We start from the raw sequence: 17,260 nt of genomic DNA on the forward strand, positions 1-17,260 counted from the left end.
ATGCCTGTAATCTCACGGTTTCTTGATAACTACTGTATGCATATTTAATTTGAATTATCTGATGAGGATATTAAAGTTAAATAATGAGAATGACTTCTATCAGCATGAAATAATTTTGGTTAGATAATGGAATGTTCAAACACAATAAAATAGCTATTAGCCATTTTATGACCAACAGTGAGACAGGGTTACACAGCTAACTGTAATTTAGACAGCATCTTATTCTGTTAAGTTATAAAATGCTTACACTATACTGTGGGGGAAAAGTATGTCATTAGTTTTAATTGTGGGGTTATTTTAGTTATAGCTCTAGTGCTCTACACAAAGTGGATTTATTCCACTATCATTTATTTAATGCCCCCAATATATTGTTGCTGAATTTTCTTTACCAATTGTCATTAGCTTTGCAATTAATATAAAGGAGAGACCACACAAAACCATTTGTGATATTTACATACTTTTCTAGATGCTTTTTAAGTAATTAAAAATAGAAAAAAGGACATACATTCTATTTGTATTTATTAGTATGGGTACATTTTTCAGGACAGAAAACATACAGGTTTGGAAGAGACACATGTATATTTATAACCTTACAACGTTCTGTCCAGGTCAAGTCATCAACAGTTGGTCAGATTCATAACATTGTTTATATTGCCAAAACAGGGTTGACCTGTAAGCACCACGTTTAGGAACAGATTACCGACTTTCTTTAACGTACAATATTACATCTTGTAAAAAGATGGCACCACTATGTTTATGGTTTGACAATAAGCCCAAGTCCGGTATTATTAATCCCTGAATCTACAGAAATAAGTAGAAGTTTGGTGATTCATCCATGAGAAGTTACAGCAGGACATCAGGGGGTCTATCCCAGTAATGGTAGATCCACTCAGGCCCCTTTTCCCCCAGGGTTGAACCAGTTCAGAGTGTTTCCACTGGCAATGAATTGGTTCACAACGAACCCCAAAAGTTGGTTTGGAACTGGAACCAAAACAATGGCCGCTGGTTCCAAGAATCTATAACGGAACCAGTTCTATAGAACCAAAGTTATTTTGGTGGAAAAAAAGGGGCCTCAGATGGTGTACATTGGCAACCATAGTAGTTTCAACAACTAGTAACAACGGTATAGAACACACAGTGAAAACAATGCTAAATGAATGGCTTTTTAACTTTTTTTTTTTGTGACAGTGAGTGACCTAAAGTCCTAAACGGCTATGTGCAGCGTGATGGGGCAGTGGTCGCTTCCCATGGCCTTGTTTCGGATCTTGTTGTCGCACAGGCCCGGCACCAGTGCGGCAGACAGCACGAAGTAGTCGAGCCTCCAGCCCACGTTCTTGGAGCGCGAGTTCATCATGTACGTCCAGAAGGTGTAGGCGTACGCCTGCTCGGGGTAGAGCTCGCGGAAGCTGTCGACGAAGCCGGCGGCCAGCAGCTGGCTGAAGCCCTCGCGCTCGTCTGGCGTGAAGCCGGCGTTCTTCTTGTTGCCCTTGGGGTTCTTCAGGTCGATCTCCTCGTGCGCCACGTTCAGGTCGCCGCACAGCACCAGCGGCTTCTTCTTGTCCAGCTCGCTCAGGTAGGCCTGGAAGTCCACGTCCCAGGTCTTGCGGTAGTCGAGGCGCACCAGGCCGCGGCTGGCGTTGGGCACGTAGGCCGTCACCAGGTAGAAGGCGGGGAACTCGGCGGTGATGACGCGGCCCTCCTTGTCGTGCTCCTCTTTGCCTGGTTTGGTACGAGTAAAGAGCAGTGGTAAATAAATGGTGCATTTATATATAGGGCCTTAATCAAAGGCGCTTTGCAGAGATTTAAGCAATATTACACTCGAGGGTGTGGTTTAACGTCATTATTGCCACGACATCACTGAAGTGGCAATAATCACGTTAAACCACACCCTCGAGTGTAATATTGCAATTATACAACAGTCTCACTCACCAATGCCATAGGTCACATTGAGGGGCTCAGTCTTGCAGAGCATGGCCACTCCGCTGTAGCCCTCCTTCTCCTCGGAGGATCCCCAGTACTTGTGGGGGTACTCCTCCATGGAGGTGATGTCAGCAGGAAGGGCCTTCTCCGCACACTTGGTCTCCTGCAGGCACAGCACATCTGGAGCCTCCTCGCGCACCCACTGGAAGACAGACACACACGGTAAATGTATAGCACCTTTTACCCACTGGAAGACGGACACACACACACGGTAAATGTATAGCACCTTTTACCCAAAGCGCTTTACATAATTAACAGGGTTGTTAAGGGGGCCAGCAAAATTGTGGGGGCAGAATTCAGCGGCCTGAGTTATTTATATGATGAGCAGGTGCTAAAAAAAGCATCATGTATTAGAGCAGACAGCACCGAGTGGCGCGCTACGAGCTTGTAGGTCTGCTATTTTTGAAAAATCAAAGAACGACTGACATAGAAACATAGCTTTTTCAGAAAACTGTCAGGATGTAGAAGACATTTTTAGAATCTGATGTCAGGTCAAAATGGGTTAAACTTCATCACATCAGACTCACATCCAGACCGTTCTTCTTCACCCAGGCCCTCAGGCCGTCCACGTTCCAGGAGGTGATCTTCATGTTGGCCGCGCGGCCATCCTTGCTGGTCATCTTGTCCGGAGGATCCTCGTACAGTATCGGCGCCTCTGGCTCCTTCCCCGACTTCTTCCCTTTCTTTGCCGCGGCTGCGTGGAGGTTGAAGCACAGTGTGACGTTCGTGGACAAGAAAGAAGTTTGTCCCATTCAGGACGGGAACCCCTTTTGGTGTTTTAAACCCATTTTGGACGGGAACCCCTTTTGGTGTTAGCATTATGTTATGCTTTAGCTATTTTTGAACGACTGACATAGAAACATAGCCTTTTCAGTAATCTGTCAGGATGTAGAAGACATTTTTAGAATCTGATCTCAGGTCAAAATGGGTTAAGCATTATGTTATACTTTAGCTATTGAAATATAGCAGATCTACAAGCTCGTCACAAAGTGACGTGTTGTAAGCTTGTAGATCTGCTATTTAATTTTAAACATTGGAACGATTATGTAAAACTAATTGTGATTATCTCAAATAATTGCGATTAGGCCATTATGTTGGCTTAGGAGGAGTGCATAATTCAGTAGACGTACCAGTGCCGTTTTCCTGATCTCCATCTAGGGCCTCCTCCTCGGTCTCCTTCTTTGACCTTTTGCTCATGCTTGAAAGCACTCTGGCACCACCACGCACACGCTGTAGACACGCAACACGCACAGCTACACACAACAGCCGCTCCGCTGCGAGGGAGAAGAGAAGAGGGAACAGGTCAGAGAGAGAGATCACTTTATAAACTACTGGTCCGGCAGCAAACGGGTTTCTTTTGTTTAACCCATTTTGGGGCGAGAACCCCTTTTGATGTTTTAAACATTACTAGACCTGTATGTGCCCGTCGCAGTCGGCCACCGGCCTACGTGGGAACGATGCAACTTCGGAACCTAATGATATACGTTGTCATAGCACCCGTTTTAACTGTCAGCCGGTGTCCCACATGGAGATCTGTGTACATGCCAGTGTCTGAAGACTGCAAAATGACTGAAAAGGGTACTTTGCAATCAATTCGGCCCACTGGCAGTTCCCAGAAGTTCTATTTTTCGCCACTAGGGGGCGAGAAAATCTAAATACTAAACAGTGCCACAATGTGCACAACATGAATAATAATACTATCGAAATGGTGCCACACAAGGTGCACAGTATGCATATATTATCAAATAAATCGAAATTGTGCCCCAAAGTGCATAGTATACAACGATATACATGTGTAGCATCTAAATAGTGGCACAATTGTGCATTATGCAATATTGCCACAATGTCCATAATTACGCAATATATGTATTGTCTAAATAAAAAACATGCCACAGTATTCTGCATAGCCTAAGTATGCAATGCAACGCATGTACATGCATATAATGATGCATGCATGCAATCTGAGGGGATGTGTACTGTTGTGCTGTAGTGCAGTGTGGTGTGAATGAATGAATGGGCCGAGTGAGTGGCATCGAAGGCTATGCTAAAGCTAGTCTGACAAAGAGATGTGCAGCTGGCTAACGTTACTACGTATTGTAATGAACTTTTGTTTAGGTTTTAATCATCAAATGCAAACTGCGATTAAATGAAAGTGTCCTTAAGAATGCCGTCTGATATTTCAAAGAAAGCTTACTTTTACGTGTTCTCCACAATAAGTTGTATAAAGACAACTATGCACAATGTTCTGTTCTGCGATTTGCTCCAGTCCACTCACACACAACACAAAGCCCACTAGCCCAGGCAGTGTTGTTGCCAGATTCTGCGACAGGAATAAGTGACCAGGGTCTATGAAAACAAGCCTCAAAAGTTGCCACTCCACAAACGAGCAAAATCTAAATATTAATAAAAATAATAATATCATCTAAGACAATTCTCAGAAATCTTATGATGAATTGAACAAGGTGGACCCTCTTGTAAACAAGTGTAGTGCTTTATTGGGTGAGTGAGGTGAGGTCGTCGGATCGTCCACTCAAAGTTAACACTTTTTGTATTGAGTTGTGCTTGAAATTTACTGTTTGATTGATTGATTGATTGATTGATTGAAATATTTATTAACAGTTTGTAGAATTTAGTATTTACAGTAGGCCTACATTTTAAGCACAAACTCAATACAAAGACTGTTAACTGTGAGTGGACGACCCAATTAAGCATTACACTTGTTTACAAAAGGGTCCACACTGTAATTCTGCAAACTGTTAATAAATACTTCAATCAATCTCAGAAACAAATCCATAGAGTTCCTTGACATGGAAATGTTTGAGAACCACTGGTTTAAACTACGCTAGGAAACAAGCCCAAATAAGTAAAACTACAAACAATTAAGCCGCCCAAAAACATGCAACCGCCAATATTTACAAGCAACTTCACAGAAAACAAGACCACATAAAGTAGCTTATAATAAGCAGACATGGCAACACTGAGGGTGAGCGTAGCCTTGCCCGGGTCGCGCACGTAAAAAGGCCGATCTACAAGCTCACAACGGATGGCGCCACGTCGCTTTATTGAGCTTGTAGATCTGTTTTCTTGTTCCGTTTCGGGCACGTGCGCTCGTGGAGCGGTGGGTTGTCCAAACCAATGCCTGATGGATATTCAGTCATCCATCCATAAATTAAATATCTATTTATAAAACACATTTTCGTGACATCATCATCACCCGTTCACCCGTATATTACGTGGATGTGTAAAAATAAAAAATAAAATAAAAGTTTGACAGGACTTTATGTTATTTTTAAGGCGAGGATGAGACCTTCCATTGTTGTGGGTCCTACTAACCGACATGCAATGCATGCCTGGGAAGTGTTCATGTTGTGGTGCAGAAATTGAAGCTCGTTTTAGAATTATTTATAGACGATAAATAATTTGACTTGAATTGGCAAAGAAGACTTATTGGCGGCTAAAGATAAAGCAAGGTAGTTTGTTTGTCCCTAAAGTATTTAGTTAAATGAAGTATGTCAGTGCCATTGATTGTAGCAAATACGGTTTACTCAGCTGAGGTTTTTACTGTGTGTAAGGTCTATTTATTCGGCATTTGAGCCACTTGACACCATTTGATCTGACATTTAGCTACTTACTGTAGATCCATGCTGTATTGATGTGGTACTATTAGGAGAGATAACACTCTAGGTAGGCGTTGATACAATAACAATTCTACATTCTCTAAATTGTGTAGACTTGTACATATTGTAAATTAAGTAAGAATAAGATGCAATTGCAGACCTATGTTTAACAATACTTTAACTATTCAGAGCATACAATAAAATGTGGGGTTTCATTTTACACTCGAGAGTTAAAGATTGAATAAGAGTGCATTTGGTTACCAACTCATCATTTAACTGGGGCCCACTTGGAACCCCCTCAGGGACCACTGGTTGAGAACCACTGTCCTAAGAGACTGTACCCAGAGTCTACTGATGTATGTGGCACAAATGTATGATTTTGTGTGTGTTGCCATTTAAGCCCCTGTCATCATCTCATACTTTATTTTAGGACCTTAGCTGTCATGACTGTGGTGATCGGCTTCGAGGGCAGTGCCAATAAGATTGGCATAGGAATAATTAAGGATGGCGTTGTACTTTCCAACCCCAGACGCACCTACATCACGCCCCCAGGCCAAGGCAAGTACCGAACATTCATTCTCAAGACTGCTGCTAGTCCAGTAGGGTTGGACTCAGTAGGGGTGGGGTGGGCGAACATGGGAACATATAATATCACAATCCACGGTAGCCCCTTTCGGGACCCTACGTAAAACTTTTTTGATATTTTGTTGAGTTTTACGTTGGGTCCCTGCTCACTACTGTATTTTCGTATGGAAATTCCTAAATGCGGATGTGGAGATTCTCTCTAAAATAGGACCCGCGGCATGTGACGCCATTATTTTCCTTGAGTTATTCTGAAATCGGTAACTTTAAGTAGCTATACATCCAGCTGCGAATATCTCCTGTGGCGCGGAAGCCGTTAAGTATTTTTAATCTTTGTTTGACCGATTTGGTCGCTTTATTTCTTCTTGTTTGTTTACCGTTTATTGTAACGCCTCCCGGTGTGCGGTTGGCTTGTGAGGCTACGTCCCTGCCTCTGATCTGCTGTGTCATAGCTATAGCGCCACTAGCTAGCCAGATAGGCGGTACAATGAGGTGTCAATAAACAAGGAAGGAAAAGAAGAATCCAAGCTTCCAAATCGGGCAAACATATATTAAAAATACTTAACGGCTTCCGCGCCACAGGAGATATTCGCAAAGGTATGTATGTGTACTTATACTTTACATATTCAGAAAGCCTCATACTGAAGAATATCGTCAAAGAGCGCGGGGAGGCGTTTTAACATGTAAACATGAGCCAGTAAATGTTTTAATCAGGTGGCATGGACGACGTGGAACAGGACCCAATGCACTGGGTCGAACAAATGTCAGAAACTTCAGTAGCATTTGGGTTCTGCTTGGAGGGCTAAATCCACGGTATTATTATCACTATATTGTTCATGCAGGTTTTATGGTTCTTTTTCAAGTTACTTAACAACAGAGTACAAACACCTTACGAGGCAACAAAAACTAAAAGAAAAGGGAGTAAGTTGTAACAGACCATTTAGACCAGTACGGATGATTACCACCATTTGCCATTTTGGCACTTTTTTGGGAGGTGCTGCCCACACGTTTAGCTGTGTTGCTCATTCCACAAATGCCTGGTCCTTACAAGTTGTACCTCGTTGTAAAGGTGACTAATCAACCATGAAAATGTTATAAAACACAATACCAATTGGTGGTATTAAAGGGGAGAAATAATCGACCAAAGTTATGTTTCTGAACTTTTTGTGAGGAGTATATATTTAACTGTACTGGTCTTCACCAGTAAGACACTGAGGTGGAGCGCCACACCTACCATCAGCTCCCGGTACTTACCGCACGACTTGCTGCACCCAAGCCGCGCTGCTCATACGCTGAGTTGGCGGTGCCCGGGCTCGAACCCATGAAGTTGTGGTCCAAAGGCGAGAATCCTACCGACTGAGCTACCCAGATAAAACTAATGACTAATGATGACTAATAACTAATATTTATAATCTATAATGCAACTGCTGAAGTCCTCACAGAGTGAGTGTGTGCTGTTCACAAGCGCTAGTTGCACAAAAGGATTCCCATAATTTAAAGTGATAACTTCTTGTATTTCTTCCCGTCAGGGTTCCTGCCCAGTGAGACAGCCAGGCATCACCGCGGTGTCATACTGACTGTCCTGAAGGAGGCGCTAGAGGAAGCGGGACTGAAGCCTTCTGATATCGACTGTGTGGCGTACACTAAAGGTGAAACATCGTACTAGATTCATCATTTTCAACCTGTTGTCCCTCCTGTTTTGGTCATGTGGTTTTATTGTCAAAATGGTTAAACTACTCTTTTCTATTCATCGTATAATTAAGTCTATCAGGCTTAAGTGGGTGATAGTGGGTGATAGGTTGAGAAGTTCAGTCACACGGGAGAGACTATTGAGTAGAGCCGCTGCTCCTTCGCCTTAGTTGGTTCGGGCATCTGGTTAGGATGCCTCTCGGGCGCCTCCCTAGGGAGGTCCTCGATGCAGGTCCCACTGGGAGGAGACCCCGGGGGAGACCAAGGACCAGTTGGAGGAAACACATCAACTCACTGGCCTAGGAACGCCTCGGGATCCCCTCTGGAGAGGGAAGTCTGGAGCTCTCTGGTGGAGCTGTTGCCTCCGCGACCTGACTACGGATAAGCGGTTGATGGATGGATGGATGGATGGATGGAGGCTTAAGTGGCAAATAATTGAACTCAGTCAGAATTCAGATTGCAGCCATGTTGTAACTTGTACATTTGGGTGTCCATATGGTCAATGTTTTTCATTTCAGTAAAGTTTAAGGGTGCACTTACACCAAACTAGAACTTTTCAATGGGAACGGAGTGGTTTGTTACATTAAGTGGATTTCTCCCCAAAAAATACTCTGTTCCCATTGAAAAGAATTGGCAGAATCCAGTGCAATCCACCCTCATAGGCAGTATAGAGGGTATGCATGAAATGAGTCGCAAATCGAGTGGCAAAGTGAGTATAACGTTGTTTAATTAATGCAATCAGATAGGACTTTTATGTTTAGATGTATGGGCTGTCAACTAAGGCCAGAAAGTTGTTTTTTGCCACTCAGTAAGTAGGCTACAGTAACTTGAAAATGATGTTTACTGTGATTAGGGTAAGCTTACATTTCATATCACACAAACACCACACCATGTAGTGAAAACTCCTGTAACTGTAACCAGATAAATCAAATCAATAATCTCTCGTCTGGTCTCCTCAGGGCCTGGGATGGGTGCTCCACTGGTAACGGTGGCTCTGGTGGCGCGCACCGTGGCCCAGCTTTGGGGTAAACCCCTCGTCGGTGTCAACCACTGTATCGGGCACATCGAGATGGGCCGGCTCATCACCCAGGCCGATAACCCCACGGTGCTCTACGTCAGTGGGGGAAACACACAGGTTAGTAACCCCACTGTGCTCTACGTCAGTGGGGGAAACACACAGGTTAGTAGCAGTTTTGTTTTTGGCAATCTTGTAGATCTGCAATTTTTCAATAGCTAAATCATAACATAATGCTAACACCAAAAGGGGTTCCCGCCCAAAATGGGTTAAAGATTAATATTTTGTCCTTGCTCTCAGGGCAACAACAACCAAGTGAAACTTTTACTAGGCTGATATTGGCTACAAAGAGGATTTAAAAAATACTTGGTTTTGATTCTACTCTACCAGCCAATTTCACATTTTCCCCATGCTTGGCTAAGACCCACCTTTGCATATGCATTTGTTGTCTTAGAATATGGTTCATGTAAACATCTAGCGCGTCAGAGGACACGGGGTCATTTTTAACTGTTACTCTTTCAGAAGAATGTCTGGATAATCAGGCAATTGTTTTAGGATTTATTTTGTTTTTCTCTCCACCGTGGAGGTCATCGCATACTCGGAGCGGCGATACCGAATATTTGGGGAGACCATTGACATTGCTGTCGGAAACTGCCTGGACCGGTTTGCCAGAGTCATTAAGGTGTGTACCATGATTACCGACACCGTATGTTCTTCAGAAGAATGTCTCTCATCATGTCATATGTGTTCCATAATATCTCCATCCCTCCATTTGGAACCATTTCTGGTGTAGATTTCCAATGACCCCAGTCCTGGTTACAATATAGAGCAGATGGCCAAGAAGTGAGTACCAGCATTCCTTTATTTCAGTAGTTTTCAACACTTTTCATATCAAGGGCCATTACATATTCGGAGCCACATGGACCACCATTTGATGAGATTTAGCCTCTCAGACCCAACACTTCAATAAGACTTTGTACACAATTCCATGCTGTATTGATGTGGTACCACTAGGAGAGATAACAGGAAAATGTAGATCAAAATTCAATATACAATTCTTCTACATTCTCTAATTGTGTAGACTTCTTGTAAATTAGGTAATGCAGATGTTTAATGATTTAACTCTATGAGAATGTAAAATGAAACCAAATGGACTCGTGGTCATTTTACGAGTTAAAGTAAGGGTCCGGTTGGTTACCAACTCTACATCGTTTAGCTGGGGACCACCTGGAACCCCCTCAAGGACCACTGGTTGAAAACCACAGCTTTAGTTTTTCTTTAAATTGGTAGAGATGCTGATATGAAACTTTATACAGTACATAATGCTTCGGAAAGACGGTTGGAGTCGTTTAGAAATTGTTTAGTATTTGTTTTTATAGTCGACCCCTATAAAATCTTAATTCTATCTGAGGATGGCTCATATTACTTGATTTGAGTTTACTGAGAAGAATGAGTTCAGAAGATATTAGCTAGGACAGGGTCTTATTTATTTCAAACTTCTTTTCCACCCACATTTACAGGGGGACCCAGTATGTGGAGCTACCATATACGGTCAAAGGGATGGATGTCTCATTTTCAGGGATATTATCTTTCATCGAGGTAAATCAATTGCACTTTGATTTTTTTATTTAAATGGTACAGTAAATGGTGCATTTATATAGCGCTTTCATCCAAAGCGCTTTACATACATTGTGCATAAAAATTCACCCATTCACACTGTTGCGGTCTCCAAACAAAGTATATAAGAAACACAAGTGGCTCGAATTGGAGACCCCAACATAAAGGAAGGACATCACAAAATCACAAGTTTAACGGTTTTTATTAACCAACTTCCCCACAGAGGGATCAAATCACTGGGTACATGTGAGCAACCAAAATATCAAACAATATACATTTCAGTGGTACTTTACCAACTTAGAACAAAGGAAGACCTGGAGATGCCGGCAAAAACAGGAGAATGAGGGGGGGCCCAGGCCACCCCCTGTAGGGACGTCGAAGCTGTTTCCCCCCTCCCCTAACTTACAACCAACTAACTAATAACGAAAACAAAGACTGCCGGCCATCCCCAGGCCAAACTAAAGTAAATTAAGGTAAACTCAAAACAAGGATTGACATAGTGTGGGACTGAGTTGTTGCTGGGTCTGTGTCTGCCATGACACTGAGCTGGCTGGCTTTTATAGAGAGGGCTGCAGCAGAGGACAATTAGGGGAATCTGCTGCAGGTATGCCAGTCTGGGTGTGACAGTCTGAGTGGGGAGGAGAGACAGATAATTAACACAGACAATGATTGAATGACTGAGTGTGTGTGTGTGTGTGTGTGTGTGTGTGTGTGTGTGTGTGTGTGTGTGTGTGTGTGTGTGTGTGTGTGTGTGTGTGTGTGTGTGTGTGTGTGTGTGTGTGTGTGTGTGTGTGTGTGTGTGTGTGTGTGTGTGTGTGTGTGTGTGTGTGTGTGTGTGTGTGTGTGTGTGTGTGTGTGTGTGTGTGTGTGTGTGTGTGTGTGTGTGTGTGTGTGTGTGTGTGTGTGTGTGTGTGTGTGTGTGTGTGTGTGTGTGTGTGTGTGTGTGTGTGTGTGTGTGTGTGTGTGTGTGTGTGTGTGTGTGTGTGTGTGTGTGTGTGTGTGTGTGTGTGTGTGTGTGTGTGTGTGTGTGTGTGTGTGTGTGTGTGTGTGTGTGTGTGTGTGTGTGTGTGTGTGTGTGTGTGTGTGTGTGTGTGTGTGTGTGTGTGTGAGTGATGTCATGGCCACACGCAACACACACACCCATTCATACACCGATGACGGAGGAAACCAACCTGCTATTTGGGAGCAATTAGGGGTTCAGAGTCTTGCTCAAGGAAACATCAACACTAACTAACTCTGGGGGAGGGGGGGGGGGGGATCAAACTGGGAACCTCACAGATGATCCCATCCACTCCATCTACCGGCCACCCATAAGGTGTGTTCTGAAGTTACAAATATAGGAAGTTTGACACCGGGCAATTAATGATACAGAGCTTAAGCTTTGTGCATAATTATTATAATCATTTCCTTCCGTTATCTTAGCTAAGATTTGTATCCAGCCAAGGTTTAATTTGGACAGTCGTCTTTGCATGCGTTTGTATATTCTCTATTGAGCACGGTGGATTTTCACCGTGAATGCTATGCAAATAGTCTCAATGTTACTTTTTTTTTTGCAGTTGTGGTCCAGGCGCGATGCATTGCAGTGTTGTTTTTGGCAGCAAATTTCTATTTTAGTTTAGTCATAGTCTTTGGACTGAAACTTAATTTCGTTTTAGTCACATTTTAGTCACCTGGAATGTCTTAGTGTTAGTCTAGTTTTAGTCGACTAAATGTCATAAGATTTTAGTTGACTAAATCTACAGTTGATTTAGTCGACTAAAATTTATTTTGGCGGGTCTTGATGCCGTCGTAATGAGTGTTTTTACACTTGCTGAAAATAGCTGATCTAAAAGCTCACAAGCGTTGTGAGCTTGTAGATGCAACCAAGTGTAAAATGACTTATACTGGATCTCTTGTCCACTAGTCCATTCCTAACATTTTAGTCTAGTTTTTATTTGTCGACAAAATTGTCAGTATATTTAGTCTTAGTTTTAGTCATCGTAGCTTAGTTTTTATTTAGTTTCCATTTGTTTTTGTCAGTGAAAATAGGTAGTCGACGAACATTTTTCGTCTTAGTTTTAGTCGACGAAAACAACACTGATGCATTGCAATCCTAACTTACAGTTATATTTGTAGGAGGCTGCTCACAAAATGCTGAGCTCTGGCGTGTGTACAGCGGAGGACCTGTGCTTCTCCTTACAGGTCAGTCCTAGAGGTGCACGCACATCCACTTCCACACATACATTTGACAGGTGCTCAGATAAAAATGACAGAAAATGGAGAAACAGGAGAAATAGCCGCACACCGTCTTCAAACTCAAAGCTCATAACATTGTTAGTTTGGTGATCATACTAATCCGACAACTATAATAAGGAAAATAGAAATAGATCAATTCGATGTCTGTCACTCAGACAAGTGCCTTTCCCCATTCAAATCACACGTACAAGGTACACATTAGGCCTACTACTGTTGGGAATATACTGATAATAAAATATGGTTCATGTACTGTATGTACCTGGGGAAGTAGACCTCTGTAGGTTGGAACTAGAGCCCTGCATTGGGAGCGGGATCCCGCGGTACCATCCTACACTCCACCCCATAAATGTGTTGACCTGCACATGACTAATAGTAGACATTATGATCACATGCATACGTTCAACGTGTGGCGTGTTCTCCCTGTGCAGGAGACCCTGTTTGCCATGCTGGTGGAGATCACAGAGAGAGCCATGGCCCACTGTGGTTCCCAGGAGGTGCTCATCGTCGGGGGAGTTGGCTGTGAGTAAAGGTCCCCCTGCACACTGAGTGCGTTTTTCGGATTTTTAGAAAGAAAGGTCCCCCATGAACTGTGTGTTTTAATGTGCAGGTAATCTACGGTTGCAGGAGATGATGGAGAAGATGTGTGAGGAGAGGAAAGCAAAGATGTTTGCCATCGATGAAAGGTAATCCAGTGTGTCTAGGCCAGTGGTTTTCCAACCACCAGTCAGTGGGCAAGCCAAGATCTCCAAGCACAGTGGAGTGTTTGTTTGTTTGTTTGTTTGTTTATTTTCACATACAAAAATATTTCGGAAATGATACACAAGGTCAATAAAGAATGTGAAGGAGAAAGCCTAAAAACCCTCCAGGGGCTTGCAAGTGGCTTCTCCAGGCATGTTTATACATTCATAGTTGTTTTTGTTTGTTTAAAGAAAAAACAATCATATTGAACAGGCAGATCTTAAACATTAGAATACAGACAATCTGAGAATCCCATCGTCAAATATTCGGGAAAACAGCGCCTCCCCTGTTGTTCCTCGAAATTTGACGCGAGGCAACAGTCTGTCTTGAGAGACTAGAATACAGATAAAACACAGGGACAGTGAAAGGACGGAAATGTACTGTATAACAAGAAAAAAAAAGCACAATAGACAGAAGTCAGACAATAAAACCGCTATAGGAGAACATTGGGTACACCAGGTTAATTTAGCAGACCGCATGGGAAGTACTTGGTGGTTAGGAGAAGTGATTTTAGAACCTTCTTGAATTGATGAAAAGACAATTGCCATAGATGTAAAGGTAGGAAGTTCCATATTTTAGACCCTCTGAAGCCTATATTAAATTGAGATTGAGACGTACGGGCATTTGGAGGTCTGAGGTGATTGCACAGACATTTAGAGGGGCAGGTGCTCAAGTGAAAAAAAGGCACCTCCTGCAGCGCGTGACGTGGAACCGCCCTGTTGCCTTAATAGTGTGATATTTAAAGATTTTGGGGCCTAAATAATATATTAGAAGCTTTTTATCAAGAATTGACCAATGTCACCATGGTCCACATACTGTTAAAGTGTTTGCTTTTTTCAAAAGGGCACATTGCCAAAAAGGCACTAGAGGGTGCTCTAGCACCCCCTAGTGTCTTATCTGTGCACGCCACTGTCGAAGCACACCTTTATTCATAGAGAAGATAGACGATCTACAGGCTCACAACGTGAGCTTGTAGATTGGCTATTTTTTTTAAATGTGTCTAAAAATAAATAGAATTACCAAAATAGTGATGCCCGGTTGATATATCTTAACATATGTTTTTGAGTGTATTACCTCTGTAACTGTACTGATATAGTACATTTAAAATAATTCATAACGTTTTGTATAGTTCTCAATTAAGGCACATCCATTTGGCAGTGGCACACAGTTTATGAACCACTTGCATGTGTACCCTCTGATCCACATATATGTGCATATACTTCCACGTAAAGTGAATAACGGAAATTGCCGATCTATAAGCTCACAATACATTGCAATGCGACACATTGTGAGCTTGTAGATTACGTCATTTGGCAGCCAAGTCTATGACTTTTAATGTTTGAGGCGCCCCTCACTTCACACAAGTGTGTTTTTGTTTATTTTCTTCCTTTTTAATAAGAGCCTGCCCTAAATAGGCATACCAAAGTGGAAGTGGTTAACTTATAGCAGTGTTATAAATTTTAACACATTGTACATTTGGGAGCACTGCATTATAACTTATAATGCAGTGCTCCCAAATGTACAATATATACAATTGACCTATAGCTAAGCCCCTCCCCAAACTGCTATGGTCCAATCACAGCTAAGCATAACATGGGTTAATCAAACCTCTCCACCAGTAGTTTTCCTATATTATAAAACATTGTTTTAAAAAAGAAATGCCACGCACATATTTTTCCAGTGCATATGGCAGGCCTTGTTGACGGATTTGGAAGAGATTTTGAAGGTCTGGTTCAAAATATGAACCAGTATTTAATGTGTAAAATCCATGATATTTACATTGGCATGAATGAGCCCGGCTGGAAGGTGTCTAAATGGGTGAGGCCGGGTCTTAGCTATAGGTGAATTTAATTCTAATCTTGCAAGCATTCTGTTCCAGGTTGAGTACAGATAGCATTGTGTTTGTGGTCTTACAGATTTTGCATCGACAACGGGGCAATGATTGCACAAGCTGGCTGGGAGATGTTCAGGTCTGGCTACGTAACAGAGTTAGAGGACTCGTGGATTACCCAAAGGTATGTGTCTTCATTTAACCCAGCCACTGTAGACTAAAGGCTCATTCATAGTCTGGATGTTCGGTGGTGAGGTCTGAGGTGACCACCGCTCTGGTGGTGAGCTGACCACCGGAGCTGAAATAACGTTGAGCGGCGGACGGTGGTGGTGAGTAAAAACAAAAAAAGAAGGGCTGGAGCGGTGGTGGTGGTTTGCTCTTCACCACGGCTCGTGACGTCATGCTGTAGTTCGGTGGTCACCTCACCACCGAAGATCGAGACTATGTAAAATGCTTTTTATGTGATGTATTCCCATGCTTTTTTGTTCTTGTAAATCGCTCTGGATTAAGAGCGTCTGCTAAATGCCTAAATTGTAAATTGTATGTATGAGCCTTAAGCTCATGCTGCAAAAATGCTGAATAAATAATGGACCTTCATATGAAAAATATAGAAGTGTCTATTTGTACATCTCTAAATGTTTTTGACGAATTGAACAAGGTGGACCCTCTTGTAAACAAGTGTAATGCTTTACTGGGTCGTCCACTCACAGTTAACAGTCTTTGTATTGAGTTGTGCTTGAAATGTACTGTAATTCTGTAAACTGTTAACCCATTTTGGGCGGGAACCCCTTTTGGTATTATTGATTGATTGATTGGAATATTTATTAACAGTTTGTAGAATTTACAGTACATTTTAAGCACAAACTCAATACAAAGACTGTTAACTGTGAGTGGACGACCCAATTAAGCATTACACTTGTTTACAACAGGGTCCACATTGTTCAATTCATCAAAACATTTAGAGACATACAAATAGACACTTCTATGTAGCTAAAGAACAGAAACAGGAATTCATCATATAGGAAGCAAAAAGGGAAAAGATACATATACAGTGAGGGGAAATGGGGTTATAATAATGTTATAATTTAGCTATTGAAAAATAGCAGATCTACAAGCTCATAGCGCGCCACCGAGTGGCGCGCTATGAACTTGTAGGTCTGCTATTTTTGAAAAATCGTTAAAATGTGCCTAAAATCTTTTTTTCGACGTCAGGCCTATTAATAAATATTTCAATCAATCAATCAATGATCTATTCTAATCTAATCTAACATAATATGTCTCTCTTGTGCTGCAGGTACAGAACGGATGAAGTGGAAGTGACCTGGAGGGACTGAGAGGATAGAAGAATAGTACGGCTTCAGAAGATTTAAGGAAATTAAAAAATAAAATGCAAAATACATTGTCATGCAAAACGAAATGCGTTGTGATGTGGCATGTGAGCATTTAACTAGATTGGTTATTTTTTTTCACTATTCTTTTTTGTATTGTTTGACAGTAGGCTACGTGGCATAGAAGAAATAGACGATCTACAAGCTCAAAGGTGTGACATGCCGTGAGCTTGTTACTGTAATCTATATTATATTCTGAAAGGTTGCTCAAAACAGGTTAATTGTACTTTAATTAAGCTGTCACATCCGGGTTCGAACAGTTAAAGTGTACTTGTAAGAGGCCGGGTGAATGCCAAGAAAAGTGGATGTGATAAATGACCTTACAACAAATGTTGCAGTTTGATCCAGATGTGGCCACTGCAAATGTAAACTTAAAGGTGTGTGTGTGTGTGTGTGTGTGTGTGTGTGTGTGTGTGTGTGTGTGTGTGTGTGTGTGTGCGTGCAAGCCATTGTGAGATAATATTAGAAGTTGACACACTGTTTTGTTATTTATTATATATTTTATTGAAGTTGTTTGTTAAAGACTTGTAAGAACAGATAACAGAAACAACAAAGGACAACATACCAT

At 42.1% G+C, this 17,260-nt stretch overlaps 2 protein-coding genes across 2 annotated transcripts; one reads left to right on the forward strand and one right to left on the reverse strand.

The window, feature by feature from the left end:
* Positions 1 to 527: 527 nt before the first annotated feature.
* apex1 (APEX nuclease (multifunctional DNA repair enzyme) 1) lies at positions 528 to 4,278 on the reverse strand. Its single transcript, XM_083794480.1, has 5 exons — positions 4,175 to 4,278; positions 3,111 to 3,254; positions 2,508 to 2,674; positions 1,930 to 2,122; positions 528 to 1,719 (listed from the first exon to the last, which is right to left on the reverse strand). Exons 2-5 carry the CDS (start codon positions 3,175 to 3,177, stop codon positions 1,205 to 1,207), a joined length of 942 nt encoding a protein of 313 aa, XP_083650606.1. The 5' UTR covers positions 3,178 to 3,254; positions 4,175 to 4,278; the 3' UTR covers positions 528 to 1,204.
* Positions 4,279 to 5,330: 1,052 nt separating this feature from the next.
* osgep (O-sialoglycoprotein endopeptidase) lies at positions 5,331 to 17,025 on the forward strand. Its single transcript, XM_083757772.1, has 12 exons — positions 5,331 to 5,450; positions 6,028 to 6,155; positions 7,709 to 7,828; positions 8,828 to 9,003; positions 9,470 to 9,565; positions 9,677 to 9,726; positions 10,404 to 10,482; positions 12,616 to 12,681; positions 13,164 to 13,254; positions 13,343 to 13,418; positions 15,390 to 15,488; positions 16,599 to 17,025. Exons 2-12 carry the CDS (start codon positions 6,041 to 6,043, stop codon positions 16,636 to 16,638), a joined length of 1,008 nt encoding a protein of 335 aa, XP_083613898.1. The 5' UTR covers positions 5,331 to 5,450; positions 6,028 to 6,040; the 3' UTR covers positions 16,639 to 17,025.
* The last annotated feature ends 235 nt before the right edge of the window (positions 17,026 to 17,260 follow it).

The sequence above is a fragment of the Protomyctophum parallelum genome (genome assembly GCF_964188405.1).
Source record: "Protomyctophum parallelum genome assembly, chromosome: 22".
In the NCBI taxonomy this organism is placed as follows: domain Eukaryota; kingdom Metazoa; phylum Chordata; class Actinopteri; order Myctophiformes; family Myctophidae; genus Protomyctophum; species Protomyctophum parallelum.

Bases quoted from the DNA above. Each gene is read 5' to 3' on its own strand.
- apex1 (XM_083794480.1), bottom strand. From the start codon at position 3,177: ATGAGCAAAAGGTCAAAGAAGGAGACCGAGGAGGAGGCCCTAGATGGA. The intron at 2,123-2,507 runs GTGAGTCTGATG...TCTGTCTTCCAG, and splicing joins TGAAGAAGAACGGTCTGGAT to TGGGTGCGCGAGGAGGCTCC. The intron at 1,720-1,929 runs GTGAGTGAGACT...GTACCAAACCAG, and splicing joins CAATGTGACCTATGGCATTG to GCAAAGAGGAGCACGACAAG.
- osgep (XM_083757772.1), top strand. From the start codon at position 6,041: ATGACTGTGGTGATCGGCTTCGAGGGCAGTGCCAATAAGATTGGCATA. The intron at 6,156-7,708 runs GCAAGTACCGAA...TCTTCCCGTCAG, and splicing joins CATCACGCCCCCAGGCCAAG to GGTTCCTGCCCAGTGAGACA. The intron at 10,483-12,615 runs GTAAATCAATTG...TTATATTTGTAG, and splicing joins GGATATTATCTTTCATCGAG to GAGGCTGCTCACAAAATGCT.